Source organism: Leptinotarsa decemlineata, unplaced genomic scaffold, assembly GCF_025532065.1.
Source record: "Leptinotarsa decemlineata unplaced genomic scaffold, Ldec_3_MD MMD2_tig00026361_RagTag_RagTag, whole genome shotgun sequence".
Taxonomy (NCBI): Eukaryota; Metazoa; Arthropoda; class Insecta; order Coleoptera; family Chrysomelidae; genus Leptinotarsa; species Leptinotarsa decemlineata.
Genome location: NW_027412704.1, coordinates 5,274,050 through 5,291,689, shown reverse-complemented (window position 1 = coordinate 5,291,689; position 17,640 = coordinate 5,274,050). Strand labels below are relative to the sequence as shown.

Sequence of the window (17,640 nt, the reverse complement as noted above, 5' to 3'; positions counted from 1 at the left end):
TTTCACGTATAGGTATGACACAAATATATTTGTGAAAGTGCCCCATCTTCTTTATTGACCGTATAATAAAAAGCCAAAAAGGTTTTTTCTCAAAATACTTCCTTTTGACTAAATGAAATTCCTTTGGTTGGAATTAAAATATCTTAATTGTATGCATGATTTTATACAGTCCACTCTAATGATAGATCAGATATGTTTTTATCAGTGATAAAAGTTACTGAAGTCTAGTTCTTTCACACAAAACTTCTGAAAGTTCACCTGGAGATTGAGATAATTTTTAATGGTACAGACATTTTATATGGCTACTTTTGTTTCTCAATTTGAATAGAAAGGTGAATTTTATGTAATTCATTGTACATAAGTGAAATTATATAACTACTCAAGTGGTGGTTGTAAAATGAAAATCAAATACCTTCAAAATAGTTTTATTCAACACCGAAGTATCCACAGATACAAAAGCTATAATATATATCATTTATAAAGTCACTCTTCATAAAATCTGTTGATAAAAGTAATTTTAGGCTCAACACGAATAAGTTCTAATTGGTTCCTATTTGATAATTTAGAGTTGCAACAACAATAGATTAATACTGGTTCTTTATAATATTCCTCAGTCTTGTGGGTGACCGAAAATGTCATTTTAAAGTCTTCAAATACAGGTTTTTGGAACACACTTATTTGAGCTAGAAATGAATCTGACAAAATAATTGAAGATTTTCTCAGAGATGTGAAAAAACACCTATTCATTATTTACTTTGTGAGAGGTCGGAAGATGAGGATATTGAAAAAATCTCATTAAGAGAGGCAGTGACTTATTTTTCAAACTCACTCTATAACTCATGTATTCGCTCATTTAAAAATGAATCATTCCAGCTAACAGACCTTGAAGAAGACTAGCAACCAACACTTGCAACAGTCACCCTGGTGGCAATAATAATTATTATCAACATGAACATTTTTGGTTAGGCGGAGCATTCAAGTCAGGATCATTGGGATCTCTTGGTCTTCCTCTTCTACCAGGAAGCATGGCTTTATCCACTGCAGTCTCCATCCTCAACATCACTCTCTCCAAGAGAGTTTCCACAGCTCTGTTGATATTTTGTCCAGTGGCAGCACTTGTTTCTAAATATGGAAGACTGAAATTGGGAACAAATCATTCATTTATGGAAAAACTCTATCAATGGAGGTTGAATTATATGCGACAGACATTTATGCAGAGGTTTAGTCTCGTAGATGAATAACTTTCCAACAAAATCCAGTCATAACAAATTAAAATTTATATATTAACTGGAATGCACTGTCGATTTAAGTAGATGAATCAAATGGGAAAATTACAAGAAAGAAAGAAGAAATATACCCACATCTGTATGCAAGTAGAATTTGAAGAACTGCCAAATACTAATGAATTTATGAAGCCTTATTCTTCACAGGTAAAATACCATGTATTGTTTAATATGGACTTTTTAAACCTATCTTGAAACTTTTCTCACACGAGTTTCGTACCTACAGGGATGACTTCTTCACAACTTTTAGACTGAATGTATGAAATTAACGTAATTATCAGCTAGTACAACTAATGAAAAAACTGGAAATTAATTATGCGAATCAAAACCAAGTACTCAAGTTCAAACAAATACAAGAAATACAAAATAGAACTAACCCATGTTTTTCAGCTAATTCTCTTGCTCTCCATTCGGTAATTACTCTTTTATCTTCCAAATCTGCTTTGTTTCCACATAATACTACATCAGGAGAATCACAATATGCGTGCAACTGAAAAGAAAAACTTTCAGTAGAGAGTGATTTTTATGCCTTAAAAATTACTTGCAGGCTGAAAGGAATGTGCAAAATAAATAACAAAAATCAGACAGGAAAACCAACATGCTTCACAAACTTTCCTAGGGTACGACTAGTTTTCCTTTCTGAAAAAAAAAAAGCACAAAACTGGTGCAAGGAATAAACTGTCAATATTTTGAACAGGAGCAACAAAATAAAAATGAGGCAAAGCAAAATTAAAATGAAGCATATTCCATTTACACTAATCATACCCTCAGCTGCTCTATCCAGTTACGAATTTCTAAAAATGATTGCTCGTTGGTAAGATCAAAGAGAAGTAAAAACCCCATGGCATCTCTATAGAATGCAGTTGTTAGGCTGCGGAATCTATTAAAAAAACATAATTCAAAATAGAAATGGTTGATATGTAACACACAGTATTGCTTCATTTATTAATTAATATTCAACTTCATTTCATACTTTCATCAGCAGCTAAAATTCTTACAAAATGAAAATTTGTATTCTTGGTGGAGTGTAGGTAATAAAGACAGAATTTATGTCTAAATTGAACTCTTCAACATATTTGTTTTATAATCTGAAATCGATAACGAATGTAACTCAAAAAGAAAATTTATAGTCAAGAAAAACTTTATTGTGACATTTTCACTGAACAGTTTTCCAAAAACGCTACACCTGCTTCGCTATAAAATAGCTTCTTCAGGCATGTCTATACGTGTATAGACACGTCTGAAGAAGCTATTTTGTATAAGTATTACCTTTCTTGTCCGGCAGTGTCCCAAAGTTGTAAGTGGATCCTATGGTTTCTGCCTTTCGACTGATAAATCTATGAAATACATATACATAAGCTCCAGATGCTTTGATACACAAAGAACACTTACCATTCTCTTCTCTCTGAAATCTATTCCTACAGTAGATATGAATCGTGAGTTGAACATTCCATCAGTATATTGATAAAGAAAGCTTGTTTTTCCAACTCCTGAATCTCCCAGAGCCAGAAATTTTATCAAATAGTCATAATCCATTTCCTATAATATAAATTCACTAACCTGTTGACTCAGAAAAGGTTTTTACAACCTGTTGAGCAGAAATCATATATCATTAATGTACAATTGACGAACCACCTGTAAATCCATATACGTTAACTTAACAGTTGTAAACGAACGGTCGATGTTTGGATAACCCGATATCAGTCGTCACTGCCAACTGTCAGAAGTGACAGCTATCAGTGGCTGCGTTTTTTTCACAGAACTCATAATTCTATCTCATGTCTATATTTATAAGTTCTGTGTTATTTGTGCTACGATTCCGAATCTTATTCCCTATTCCATTTGCTAATTTTTGTTCTGCCCCAATCAACGGAATCTTTGACGTGATATTGAAGATCATTTGTCTATTTACTTGCTATCAATACTGATAGTGCTTTTTTGGCACGATGTCATTTTTTATCGATACAACGTATCATTTGCTTTCATCTAGGACATCTTAGTTTTTCCTTCGTTGATAAATTCAGCATCCCTTTTTCTCTCTATTATCAACCGAAGATATAACTTAGTAGCTTTTTGGCATGCAACAATTTTTGTTTTTTTTCTACCCCTCGCCGATGTCATCTGATTCTCACTCACGCACACACATTGATGCAGATGATTTTGATACAGAAGCAGTGCAGTTTTCTCTTCCGATGAAAGTTGATAAAGCAAAATGAAAAGAAACTTCCAATATTTCGATATTTTTTGTATTTCTCGTATATAGCAGCGTATTTGTTTTTTCATCACATTATCCGAAAATGATTTCATTTGCTTCTTTGAACGCTAATTTATGAATATCGATGATTAGAGCAGATACAATTCGAATTACCTAATTTTTATGTTGGGTGTCAACGGCATAGATTGCTTTGGTCATTAACCTCGCGAGTTCTGAGTAGGCAATATTTATAACTTCACAAGCCACCTAGGGAGCACCATGACAATCCGTCAGTGGTGCAACGTTTCAGAATCATTTCAACTTCAACTAGATACATTTTCTCGAGAAAAATATTATGAGTCGAGCGCACTATCACTGCGATAATTCACAGCTCGAACTACTTGAATAAAAATTGAAACTAAAACTACTATTGAATTGTTGATAATAAAAGACAACCGACATCTTGATCATGTATTTCTCTTACTTTGAATCATTTTCACTTTGTGAAAAGTGAAAAATATCATCATACTTATCCATTTATAAATACATACCACTGAAATTTATAATAAATGACGTGTAATCTCATTTTCCACATAATTTTGTAACTAATAACAAAGGTTAATGTCACGGGATTTTTGTCACTAGAGAAGAGGGAACCGATAGTTTTGTTGTGGATCTACAGTATTTTCAATAATACTTGAAATTGTTTGTACACGTCAGTACAATTCAATTTACTCTGAAGGAAATGAAACAACATTCTGCAGATGAAAATATTTATTGAAACTGTCAACGAATGAAACACACATAATAGCAACTGGTTTAAAAATTCGATGTAATTTATATACATTAAGAAAATATGTACAACTTAGGAGTCAACAATTGTTCAAATATCAAATCAGATTCAAAATGTAGACATATATTACCTAATATATTTAATTTTAATGTGTAGAATGGTGCATTTCAAAAGGCGTATCAAAGCCAAGGTACTACCATGGTTGGCTCTATTTATACTTGTAAATTTGTTATATGAGGTCACTTTAAAGCTGCAGGTAGCACTTAGAATTAATTTCTGGGCTTGCTGAGGCTATACATGATGTTTCATTCCAATGTTCAATTCGAAATAACTCAATCTCAAATATTCACTATACGGCTCTTCACAAAAAAAGCACGACAAATATACCTACCCTTCAATTTCTGATGAAATTGCTCTGATCATGATTTGTTTTCCGTTTAATTTCATGAATTTGGTAAACAATGAATACAATGATGAGACATGTCTTTGAAATTTAAGTATGACAAAAACCTCAACGATATTGAAGTTATTATTTTATTCTTACTTCATTGTTATGAGGATGCTACACACTTTCAAACCGTTTTTACTATACCATTTTTGTGTGAGAACTTTTTCCGGGTTTTTTGACCCTGGTCTGCAGGATTCATGTCTGACATTTCGTCTACTACTGCGGCAAATATTATAAAAGGGAACCAACACACACAGATAGGTACTTGCACAAAAACTCTAACCACGAGCCACAACAAATGGCACAACTTATCTGTGAACATGAGGGACTCAATCACTTAAAATGGGAATGCTCCCAACAAAGAAGGGGCACTCACATTATCTCATTTGAAAATACAGTAATACTCTGTGATACTCAAAATCACTATCCAATATGGTATATAAAGAGGCGACATAAATTGAAAAACACAGGAATACTTCGAATAGAAAAAAAGAGGTAATGAACATTAATAAGATCTGGCTACCTGTTCTTAACAGTACAAAACAAGGATGGGTAATCCAATCGAGAGAAACCAATTCACCAATATAAAACCAGAGTAAAATACCAGATGTTTATCGATGTCGAACGTGTTTATTATTGTGTCAATTCTCAGCAATTTCAAGATGTCTATGAGCGCAGAAACGGTTGCATGTACTGAAGAGCTATCATGGAGGACGGAGTGAGTCAAATTTACGTGGGCAACAGATACGGAGGTTCATTCAAGACAGTGCAACTTGTCTTTGCCCATTTTATAGAGACGGGAGCCTACATTCGCATCCTGGAACAGGTCCCCAAAAAAGAAGTACTCATCATGGTGACCCTTTTATAGTATCTTCATTGCTGAGAAATCGTCAATCAACCGCTGCAGATATTTGAAATAATTTTTAACATGTCATAACCGTTAGAAGACGGTTTAATGTGACTATTTTGAATGTCCGAGTAGCCAGATTACGTTTCGCTGGAAAACGTTGTCTAGGTTTTGTCAAAGTTTCTTGAATGGTTGCCTGAGACTCTGGAGATAAAATTATAAAATGAGCCAAGTGCATTTTCAGCCCCAGGTTGGTATATTTTCAGAGGAGCGGAGTCTCTGACCGCTGAGAGTGAACGCAAGATTATGGTGTCTCATTCAAAGCATTTTTCTGGAGTGAATTTCACAGGGATACATGCCTAATGCCTGCCGCATTGTCATGGAACTCCTAAATGAAGACGGCATGGCTAGCGCACAGCCCCGATTCTCATCCCATCGAGTGTGTTTCAGACGGTCTTAGTAGAAGTATTTAAAGCCAGATTCCCAGCTCTTCCTGCCTTAGATGAGCTCAGATCAGGTGTTTTAAATCAATGGGAAGTGACTTCGCGAAATGAAATTTCAAACTCGATCAACAGTATGCCCAGAAGGACGAATGCCCATATACAGGCTCGGGGAGGTGAAACGGGATATTAGATAGACCGAGAAAGTAATTTCCATGGGTTTTCCTGTCATTGTTTTTTTGTTTCTGAAGATAACTTGATAGATTCCAATTTACTTTCTTTTGGAATAATTTGGAAGTTCGTATAATTCTCCCTAGATAGATCATTTTCGATATCATTTCCTCTCCAAAGCACATCATGAAACATGAAATCCTCCACCAGACCGACTAATCATCGATAAAAATCCCAATTTGAAAAAGAAAATTTCGGCAATTTTACCAGATATTGAACGGGTGTTTGTTTTTCCTGCTGCTGGTGAGTATATACGAGTGTATCTTAACGATTTTCGAATTCTTCGATATTATTTATTCTACATTCACGGCTCTATACATTTTAAAATTTTTCATCAACGGCTTCTCCTCAAATATGGACGACTTATCAGGTATAACAAAAGCAACCCAGAGTTAGATATAATGATCAAGACGAAAATTTGCGCAGGATATATACATTAGATAAGTGATATATACAAATTTGGAAACCTACATTATAAATGTGCTAATATTGTAAGGAAACTTGGTTGGTTTCAGTTACACTTTCCATATTGATGGCAAGTTTTTTAGAACAAGTCATGATTATCTTCGCACAGTTCGAAAAATTGGATCGAAATAGGATTTGTTTGAATTATGTTTTGAGTTGAATCTGATTGGCTGAAACATATTGAAACATTTTTATGTCAGCCTACAGTCTCTTACAAATTTCTTCCCAATCATTAGAGTGGAATTAGGTATTGAATTTGGCCATCAAATCGAACCTTTTAAACTTCTATCAATTTTGCCATTGATAGTTCCACATATCTCTTGAGAAATATGCTGTTGTATCAATTATTATTGCTTGGGTCATGCCAAATATGTAAGTGTAACTGTGAATTGATTCTTAATATTTCACTATGATGAATAAAGGAATCTAAGTTGGATTCACTAACTCCTATGACTAGACAAAAATCAATGCAATTATCATCTTATGTAGAGATAACAATATTTTCCTTATTAAAAATTGGTTCAAAGCCGCTTCTCAGTCATAAATCACAGTTTTCCGCTCTAATCGTGCAATTTTCATGCAACGTTATAAATAATCGTTTAACGAAGAGAAGTTTCCGCACTTTTTTACAGAAGTCATTCACTTAAAGTTCAGTTGAAGTGCTGCGAATAGGCCACATGCAGGTTTTTTGTTGGCGAAAAATAATTGTTTATATTTGATTACTTGAAAAATTGTTTGAAACCATTCTACACGCACAAAAAACGCGTGCGACGTCAGTAGAGCTGTAGCTTGAGTTGTTTTCCTAACAAGCTTGGCAACCCTTGGCTTATTTTGTATTTAAGTTTTTAGTTATTATCAAATAAAATCAAAATGTGATCAATAAAACTTGAGATTATTTAAATTATGTTGCCCTCATAAAATCAATCTTATAATAAATATCTGTCTTTGTGGAAACGTTAATCCCTGTGTGTGGAAGAATGCAGTGGTTAAGGTTTTGTCGAAAAAAAAATATTACTGAGTTTAGAGACTTGCGTGGAATCAGTATTTTGCCAACATTATTAAATTTATAAATCCAGTACTACCTAGCTTATTTCTCCATCATAAAAACACATCCCAAAAATGTTTGTGATTGTGTCTTCCCTATCCATATAGTTTTTCGTCAAGATTATCCAAAAATATACATTTTATTTATATTGAAATCTATGAAGTATTCTGCAAGGTTCCTATCTATATTTTTAAATTTCTGTGTTCTGAAGTTGAATCTGAAGGAAGTCATATTCTATCTTCACTTTGAGGATTCTGAATCAAGTGAACTTGAAAGAACATTATAACTGAGGAATGACATGAAAGCTGTTTAGGGAACACAAGTCATACTATTTTTGGAGCCAGATATCATATTTGTTTTCATCTATACACGAAGTCGAATGAAAAATATTTTGTCTATGGTAAATGATGAAAAATCATGTTTCCTTACTCTCAATCTCAATGACACTACCTTGAGCAAACTAAGGCTACCAAATTTCATTTGATTAATGTCACGAATTGGTTTGACAAGTGTCAGACAAGTGACAATCGTCTGCAATTATCAATTCTCTTCTTCAGTTTTTTATTTTGAGAACTCTGAATCAAGTAACTTTATATTATTATAACTGAGAAATGCATGGAAGCTGAATAGGGAACCCAATAAAATATTGTGAATGTCTTCAACTTAAGTTTTCATATCGATATGGAGGTGTATTGATTCAGTGGCCATTTAAATTCTATAGAATTTCAACAAGTCTCGACAAAAGTCTTATCTTCAGGAAATAAGTTAGTCCAAACCAATAGAAATCTAACCGTATTGGATCTGTTTATTGAAATTATCTTCTGTAAAAATGAAGCGAAAACTTCTTTTCTCAAACAAACAAACAATTAACTCGTACATAAATTAATCTGAAGAATATTTTTGCAATTGTTATATTTACAATGGCATTGCGATTAGGTGTTATATAATTTTATGAAACAGAACATGTAGCTCTTATACTATTTTAGCTGGTATTATGAAAATACCCATATAAAGAGTGAAAGTAACAGTAATACAAATGTATTTCTCACAACGAATAACCTCGTTGATATTTTTCACAATTTTGTTACAGTGGAATGTTGAAGGATAGCTTTCTGAAATAAAACTAACCCATTCTTACTTTCTAATACACCATTAAATAATTTGAAAATATTCAACAATCCGTCAGGTACTGGGAAAACTATAAGTATATTAATTTCTTCTCCACTTGTATGAAGGAAGTGTATACATCATTTCTTTCTTCGGGTTATGTGAAAGAAAAAAAGCACGAGACATATAAGAATGAGAACTCACTTTCCGTCTCTCTGAAGCTTTCGCTGTAAGCAGGCAACTAGATAACACGAGAGTCCATCTAATTGTTACAATTCGATAAGAAGAGTCCTCAAAGCCAGAAATGTTGTATGTGAACCTTCACTGCTTGATGATTTGAAAACATTAGAGAAATAATTAACGATCAATATATCTCTGGTAATAATCACAAATATATCTTACAAAGGAAAGTGTGGACAGATAAACTTTATAAAGGATAATAACAATTACACAGTTCATGTAAAATGTACGATTCGACTCGAAAGCAAATACAGGTACATTTGACATTACAACAATAATCACAGAAAAGTGAGAGATTGATTACGCAGGGTCAAATTCAAGTTTATGTATGCGAAAATTATATGCAATAAGATTATAATAACAGAATTCAATAACTAATTTCGAGAATACAACTTGTATTTTTCTACTTTTGAATAAATATTTTTTAACATATAGGTATAGAAGAAATTAATTTTTTTTAATATCTCAAACCGTTCTTATAGGTACATTTTATTTGCTGTCTGATGTCACAGAAAAATTGAATGAACCTTTCTCGAACAAATTATTATTAAAAAAAATCCTGGTGAAAATATCCGATAAATATTTTTTATACTTTCATTATACAGAACATCCCCCAAACAACTAAATTTTCTTGAATCTCATCCTAGAGTAGATCCACTAGAACATACATTCTAGTGGATCCCTCTACATTTTTGTATGTCCCTGTGAGAACTTTCTAAATAACGGATCATAAAAATTGAGGTTATGTTAAAACTTTTGGCAAACTTGTGTTGCATATGAAAATGCATATGAAAATAATATAATATACAAAGAAATTTAATACTGTACTGTACTGCATCATCTCCTGCATTCTCCAAATACACGATTGTATTCAATGTTTCTGAAGTCTGATTTAAAAAAACGATCTCTTCATAACCACAGTGTCTGAGAATATTGAAAATGACCCTGAGATAATCAATGATCATGATGAATTCAATCAAACACACCTGAACACAACTCAAAAACATCCTTAACCTTTGCATTTAACAATGGTGTATTTTCACATATGAAAACTGAAAAGAATAAATCTCCAAAATGGAGAGAATTTTCAGCAGATTTTGAAGTAGTTTTCACAAAGAGTATCGATCACCAAAAAAAACTCGCCATATGGAAATCATTAATTCATCCAACCCTTAGAATATACAGGGAGGTTAAAACAATAATTCGTTCGTTTTCCGTTCACCCTGTATATCCTGAGAGAGACTAAAATTGTGCACCGCTTTCATCTGCTGAGAAAAAAGGGGAAATTTGTGCAAAAAAAAAGTTTTCCATGATGTGAGTACTTTTTGGGAACTTTTTTATGATTAATAACAATGAATAATGTCATTTCGAGACTAAATATCACAATATCTTAACTGTAAATCTTATGGCGTATGTAGACATACCCGCAGCGAATCAAATATTACAATTTTTGGTGCGAACGATTCTCAAAATAACTGCATTACATCGGGAATCACAGATTTGGCATACTGGCATTCATGTTGCATTCAAGTCTACTGAATTTCAAGTGAATTCTCACTCAGAACCCTTTTTTTAAAAACTTACTTTGATGCCTCTATTTATGAAGGATCTCCAATTTGAACTACGAAATATTTATATTAGTCTTAATATTTATTATTTTCTGAATAAATTATTGAATCATTTTTCTATTCGTGTTTTTTCTATTATGACATTCACAAGTACTTCCCACTAGTGCTACTTCAACTTGTGCGAACTACTACATGGCCTGAAAAGTCTCGGGATTAACACATAGATGGCGCTGATCTAACTGCATTCACCGCTTTTTCAGTTGGTACTAACCTTCAAAAGAAAGCTGTTGAAATATTTTGATATTTTACTCATGAGTTTGTGAGTTATTGTCCTAAGAGTGATGCTGCTTTTGTTATTTTCAAAACAATGAATCAAAAACAATTTCGTGTTTTTGATTTTACACTGCTTCAAGCGACTTCAAACGTGGTCGTAGAGACACCAATGCCGCAGAACGCGGTGATCGTCAAATGAGGCAGTGACACCAGAAGACAAAAAAAATCCACAAAATCGTTTTGGATGATAGAAAAGTGGAGTTGCGTGAGTTATCTTCCACAGTAAAGATATCAAAATGAACTTGTTGGCTTTATATTGCATGATCATTTGACTATGAGAAACGTCTGTCCAAAGTGAGTGTCTCGCGAGTTCACTGTTGACCAAAAACTAGAACGTCTTGATGATCCTGAGCAATGTTTGACCATGTTTGAACTTGCCAAACCGGAATTTTTGGGTCGACATGTGACAATGGATGAAACATGGATCCGTCACTTCACTCCGGAATCAAAACGATCGTCATCTGAGTGGAGAGCAACTGGTGAACCTCGTGCAAAGCGATTGAATGCACAACATTTGGCTGGAAAGGTTATGTCCTTGGTATTTTGGGATGTGCGTGGTGTTATATTCACTGACTATCTTGAGAAGGAAAATAATATAAACAGCTAGTGTATAGCGTTATTGGAGCGTTTGAAGGCCGACGAAAGGCATCAAGACAATGTACAGTCTATTGAAAACAATTTTCCAACACCAGAACGAAAATTATAGTCTATCGACGCGCGTTTCGCTAACCAAATAAGCGTCCTCAGGAGGCGCTTACTTGGTTAGCGAAACACGCGATGAGAGACCGTAATTTTTATTCTGATGTTGGGAAAGTGTTTTCAATAGATTAATTTTACGCCAGAGGATGCAGAGTGTCACAAATCAATGAAAACAATGGCAAAATCCAATGAAATGGGCTTCAAATTGCTCCCGCATATACCATATTCGCCAGATTTGTCTCTCAGTGACTACTGGCTGTTCGCTGTCCTCAAAAATATTCTCACCAGTAAGAAATGTTATTACTGAAACTTAGGCCTATTTTGAGGCAAAAAATGAATCTACAAAAGTGATACTGGAATTGATAAAGCCAATTTGGAACAAATATGAACGCATTTTCTTTCTTAGGCCCGGGATTTTTCAGCCCAAGTGTTATAGCTTCCGACTGAGTCATGGCCAGTGGAATAAATCGTATCTGCGTACAGTTTGGGTCTGTGATCAAAAATATGTTTATGCATTTACTTTTAAAATCCATCACTAACTGAATACAGTCCTGAATTTCAATGTTTACGGCTCCAATCCACCGGAGCGTTTTTCTTAGATGTCTCTAAGGCGTTTGACAGAGTTTGGCATGACGAACTTCTAGCCAAAATGAGCAACTTTGGCTACACGAAACCAATGGTGAGATTAATCGAATCTTTTCTAGCTGATAGGCGATGCCGCTGCAGAGTAGGACAAGATTTCTCAACCATGCGATTACTGTAAGCGGGGGTCCCACAAGGTGTAGTCCTTTCACCACACCTCTTCTCGGTATACGCAGCAGACGTGCCCAATCCGGAGAACAACACAGCTCTGCTGGCGAGATCAGCAAGCCAAGCGCACGTCACCAGATACTTGCAGCACCACGCAGATAGATTAGAGGAATGGGACAACCTGTGGAAGATTAGTATATTCCCTGACAAGAGTCAGGCAATACTGTTCACCCGAAGGATGGTACACCCAGAAGGAAACGTCATCTTCAACGGACAAGGATTCCGTGGACCACCGAAGCTAGATACCTGGGGGTCAACCTAGAAAGAAGATTAACATTCAGGCAGAGAATAGGAATGGCGAGGTCTGCCCGACAATACCTATCACCAATCATAGGTCGAAGAAGCAACATGAAAGTGAAAGTGAAGCTGCTGATGATAAATATCGTAATATTACCGATAATCCTGTATGCCTGCACTGCCTGGGGCCAGTGTGCAGCGACACACAGAAGACAGATCCAGTCGTTTATGAACGCATACGTAAGGACCGCTGTAAATGCTCCAAGATTTGTACCGAATAGATACATATTCTGGGATCTAGACCTGAACATACACTACGTAGACGCATATATGAGACAACACGCAGAGGACACGTTTGACAGAATTCGAGCGCACGACAATCAAGCGTTAAGCGATCTACACAATGCACTGAATAGAGATGACCCCAAATTTCGAAAGAGGGACAAACACAGAAGGCCAACGAAGCAGAACCAGAGATCACCCCCGAGAGTCGCTGTGCCGTGGCTCCGGTAAGTATGAAAATTTCCAAACCAGATTTCGAATTCATCTCTTTTTCAGATTCACTGAGGAACAAAATTACTCGCGACAAAAGACACTCGTCTCCGGTTAGTTTTCGGGGACCCCATGCAAAAATTCAGTTAGTAAAGCCATGATAAAAGCAAACAACAGATTAGAAAGTGAAAGTACCTGAACGCTGATTTTCGACTAAAAGAGGTCAGATGTCAATCTTGCTGAAGTGCACATCAGTAAGTTGAGGACCGCTCCGGAGGAGCGAGGGTGGATGGACGAGATGGGATGTTCTGCACACAGAAACCGTGTAGGGGAGATCTCAACTCAGGGCACTCACTTCGGAGGGGGCATGGGGGCTCGAAGAGTCTAACAGACTGATAACAGATTTCTACACATCTACTGCACATCTAGAGGAAGGGGCTTCTCACCGGCTGTAATACCTAGCGAAAGCTATGTATAGAAATATAAATTCTAAATTCGGGAAGAGACGTATTTATTCAATTCAGATTATTTTTAAATGCCGTAACTGTCTCTCATAAAACGTTAAATTATTGCCGAGGGACCGAGAGTGTTCTGTATCTGTAGAGTAGGGAGGGTGAGTGTAAGCCCACGCACTTAGGCCACATGTGACCCATAGACCGAGAGTGTTAAGATAAACACTATTCATCGGCGTGATGCCCAGTCAGATATAATTATCACGTAGCTCGAAATGTTAATATGGGCATATCAATATCCCAGAATTGAAAGTTTTGTGAACTCATCGAAAGATGTTTTTGATGACTTACGTCGTACGGGGGCAACGATGAAAAGATAAGTTTGAGAAAGGCGAGGGGCGAGGCACTCGTGATGGTCTTCCTGGCTTTTGAAAGGAGAAAAGACAGAGGGTTCTGAGAACTCTTCGCCTAAGGCAGCGGTCTTGAAGTGGTGCGAAAGTTTTTGTTTGGGAAGTAAGTCTGCGTGAATTTTGAGGAGGTACGAAAACTTGGGAGTTTGAAGGGTTCTCTTGACGGTCAATCAAGGGCGGTATATTTTGTTTTGCGAGATATTTTTCCTGGGTGGAATCTTTAATTTTTTTAATTCTTGAAAAATAGGCGATTTTGGGTAGTCTTTTATTCTGTAGCGAAAATCGAGCAGTGAAGTGGAAAAGTTTTTGAATAGCAGGAAACAAAGGCAGCGGTGAGTTAAATATACATATATACTAACCATTTTATAATTTTGGAAAAGAGTTAGCCATAATAAATTTGTATACAGAGTGGATCTAATAATTGTCTTATAGATATTTAGCGGTCAGAAATCATCGGCCAAGTTAGAGTATTTCGTCACTCTCGTATATTATAGTAATTTCCGGCGAAGGCACAAATATTGAGGTTAATTTTTTTTTCGAGATTTGGTTATGATTATTGTTTTTTTTAAATTTTTTTTTGGTATTTTTGTTCTTTAACTATTTTATTTTATATTTTTCCATTATTTCCTTTATTATTGAATATAGTTTCTTCTGAAGGTTTTAATCAGGCTTTCATTTGAAAATCTACCATAGTAACTTCTTGGAAGGAAGTGTCTGCGAATTTTTAAGATCTTTTCTCTCTGCAACTAAAGACCTCCTTCTAGTGCAGGAGGCGGAATTCAAGCCTCTTTCGGACTTGCCTAACATCCAAAATTTGATGTGAAGAAATTGGCATCTGGTGACAGCAGCTGCCAAATTTTATTTGAATTCAAACAAACACGGCAATAGCGAAATGGTTACCAAGGATTGATAGACAGTTAATGACGTATTACTTTACAGGTGACTCAGCTATAAACCCGTAGATGTTTCAGTGGGATACGTATATATAATAATAATAGTAAAACCGTGCCGGATTTACTACACGGCCATAAATCAGTGCGGCGGCTGTAGTTCATTCATTCATCAAAGTCTTGGAATTCTGAAAAGGAGTTTCTCTTGTATTGGAGTATATATAACACAGTAGTACCAGGTAAATATGATCTGTGACTGCCGGTGAATACAGTTCGAATGTGTGGTATACATAAACTATTTTGAAAATATTTCTTTTTTATATACAGTGCTGATACAGCTACACGTTTTGCGAACCATGATGCAAAAATTGCAGAAATTATTATTGATTCATAAATCGAAAAACTACTTACACTACGCATATCGAGTTTCTCCAACACTTGGATTTAATTCACTGCAAAATAATTTCAACTTGATATGTACGTGTTTTTTGCAAAATATCGTTTAACGTTCTCACTCGTCGTGTGAGACGTTTGTGAAGCTCTTGTAGTGGTAGAAGAAAAACACGAGGAAAACTGCGTATGCTGTCGGGAAAGTTATCCTGGCGATGACGTCGATGGTTTTCGCCACGCGGATGGGGTGGGGCGGCTCCTTTTTTCTAACCTGCAGGACACATGCCTACTCAAGGTTAGATTTTTGTGAAATGGAGGTTAGTAAAACGCTAAATGTAATGATTAACCAGTAGTGCAACTACAACAAGTATCTTATTTTTCATTTCAGTATGATCTAAATTCCATTTTGAATTAATTTTCATCTGTATTTCTACATTCTTTAATTATAATGAAGCATCATCAAACATTATTAGTTCAATCTTCATTGGTGATATCCATTACTACACTAAAGGTTCCAAACAGTGCATTACATGTTCTTGATGATTCACAGATTGCAACAATGACGTATAGATATGAAACAGTATGCCTGGTAGGGACAAATCCTAATGCGCTACAGTGGATGTTTTTTCAACTACACTCTGATAGATGAAAAAGGGAACTGTTTTATCGATAGTGGAATTTGGCGGTGAATTTCGAAATTTCAACACGTATCTGAATTTAATAATTGGAAAAATCTGATTTGTTAAAATTTGCTGCATTCAGAGCTACTATTCATGATTTTATGTCCAACAATTGATCAATTCAAAAGTTGAATAACGTTTACAAAAAATCACAGAAATATGTTATTCAATTATGTGGTATAGTCACTTACAATGCTCATGCCAATACAATCTTTTGTGATACAAGAAGATATCAAGTTTGTTACTCCCTTAGTAAAAGGAAACGATCTTGATTAATTGTGAAAAATGGCACAATGACACAATAAAGGTCACTTAACAAAAACAAAAACATACAACCAAAAATTCATTTCACCAGCGACACATGTAGATTTTGATATTGGTAAATCAATGTCAATTGATAAAACAGATTGTTTCGATTGTGCTAACTGCCATCCATATCTATATAATACAGTGCTCAGATGGATGTCTAAGGAAGCAAACAAAATGGCGGGAAACTATCAAAATACTTGTTGGAACATAGTTGGCAAGCTTCGAAACCAATCGCGGAACGAGATTGGTCCATTGTTCTCAACCGCAACTCTAACTGCAGAGTAATTATTAGAAATCAGAGCACAAAAAACTTTTCGGCAGTCAATTTCAAGGTTTGGCCAGTCAATAGACAATGGTTGTTAGATGGCGCTTTTTTACTCGAAGATGAGATAGTTTGAACACATTTCGATACTCTTTCGTAGAACATCTCGATTTTCATGATCAAAAAATAAGTTTTAAGAGTGGCAATACTGACAAAGTTGTTTATTGCGGACGGTATTTATTTTAAAATTTATTGTGATTTACAATGAACAAAGCAGGTCGTAGTTGTACTAGAGGTTGTACTAAAACATAAAAACTATGTTACTTTCATCTAATGCCCATAACTACAGCATTATGTATAGTGAATGTATAGCAAGCATTCTGAATGATTCCAAGAGATTGACATTTATACAATATTCAACTATTGCGATTTTTAAGCTTTCACTTTCCATTGCAAAAAATCGAACGGTATTCACACAGTGATAAATAAAATCAATTCATAGATAGATAGATAGATACACTGACGTACTAAGGATATTTTTCTATGAAGGATTGGTTCCCTTTGCCCAAATACCCTTTATACGTATCTGAGTCTAAAATAATAAAAATAATATATAAAAAAACACAATATTTTCGTATTTTCATATTATCAGAGATTTTGATTATATGATAATCAATAATCATTTTATCATAATTATATGATTATATCATATAATTATCATGAATATATCATATAATCATATGCTTATGATTATATAATATTCAAGAAGTTGATTATTTAAAAGGGAGGAAAATGAACACTCAAGAATAGAATATTTTAAACCGTGATTATCGAAACAAATAACCACTCTCTCGATTTATCATCTGATATGAGATGATTATGAATATTGATCCTTGTCCTTGATTTCGGAAATAAATTTCTGTTTTTCATTAAACTCATCATGGATTGATATCATTCTCTTTGTATTGGCTGAAAATATTTTGGTTTCATCGATTTATTTCACAATAACTCTGAT

General features: G+C 34.8%; 2 protein-coding genes across 20 annotated transcripts in view; both read right to left on the bottom strand.

Moving 5' to 3' along the window:
- Positions 1–411: 411 nt before the first annotated feature.
- Rab27 (RAS oncogene family member Rab27) lies at positions 412–3,001 on the bottom strand. Its single transcript, XM_023164641.2, has 6 exons — positions 2,872–3,001; positions 2,676–2,822; positions 2,553–2,620; positions 2,049–2,163; positions 1,661–1,773; positions 412–1,136 (listed from the first exon to the last, which is right to left on the bottom strand). The coding sequence occupies exons 1-6, from the start codon at positions 2,887–2,889 to the stop codon at positions 944–946; spliced, it is 654 nt and encodes a 217-aa protein (XP_023020409.1). The 5' UTR covers positions 2,890–3,001; the 3' UTR covers positions 412–943.
- Positions 3,002–4,292: 1,291 nt separating this feature from the next.
- The window catches only part of pHCl-1 (pH-sensitive chloride channel 1), a 212,294-nt gene continuing 198,946 nt past the window's right edge, over positions 4,293–17,640 (bottom strand). For 12 of the 19 annotated variants that reach the window (XM_074184953.1, XM_023164538.2, XM_023164560.2 and 9 more), the window contains one exon: positions 4,293–15,660. In XM_074184953.1, the coding sequence (XP_074041054.1) occupies positions 15,496–15,660 (165 nt within the window). In that variant the 3' untranslated portion in view covers positions 4,293–15,495. The remainder of the gene's footprint in view (positions 15,661–17,640) is intronic. The other 7 variants (XM_074184955.1, XM_023164551.2, XM_074184957.1 and 4 more) reach the window with 2 other exon arrangements.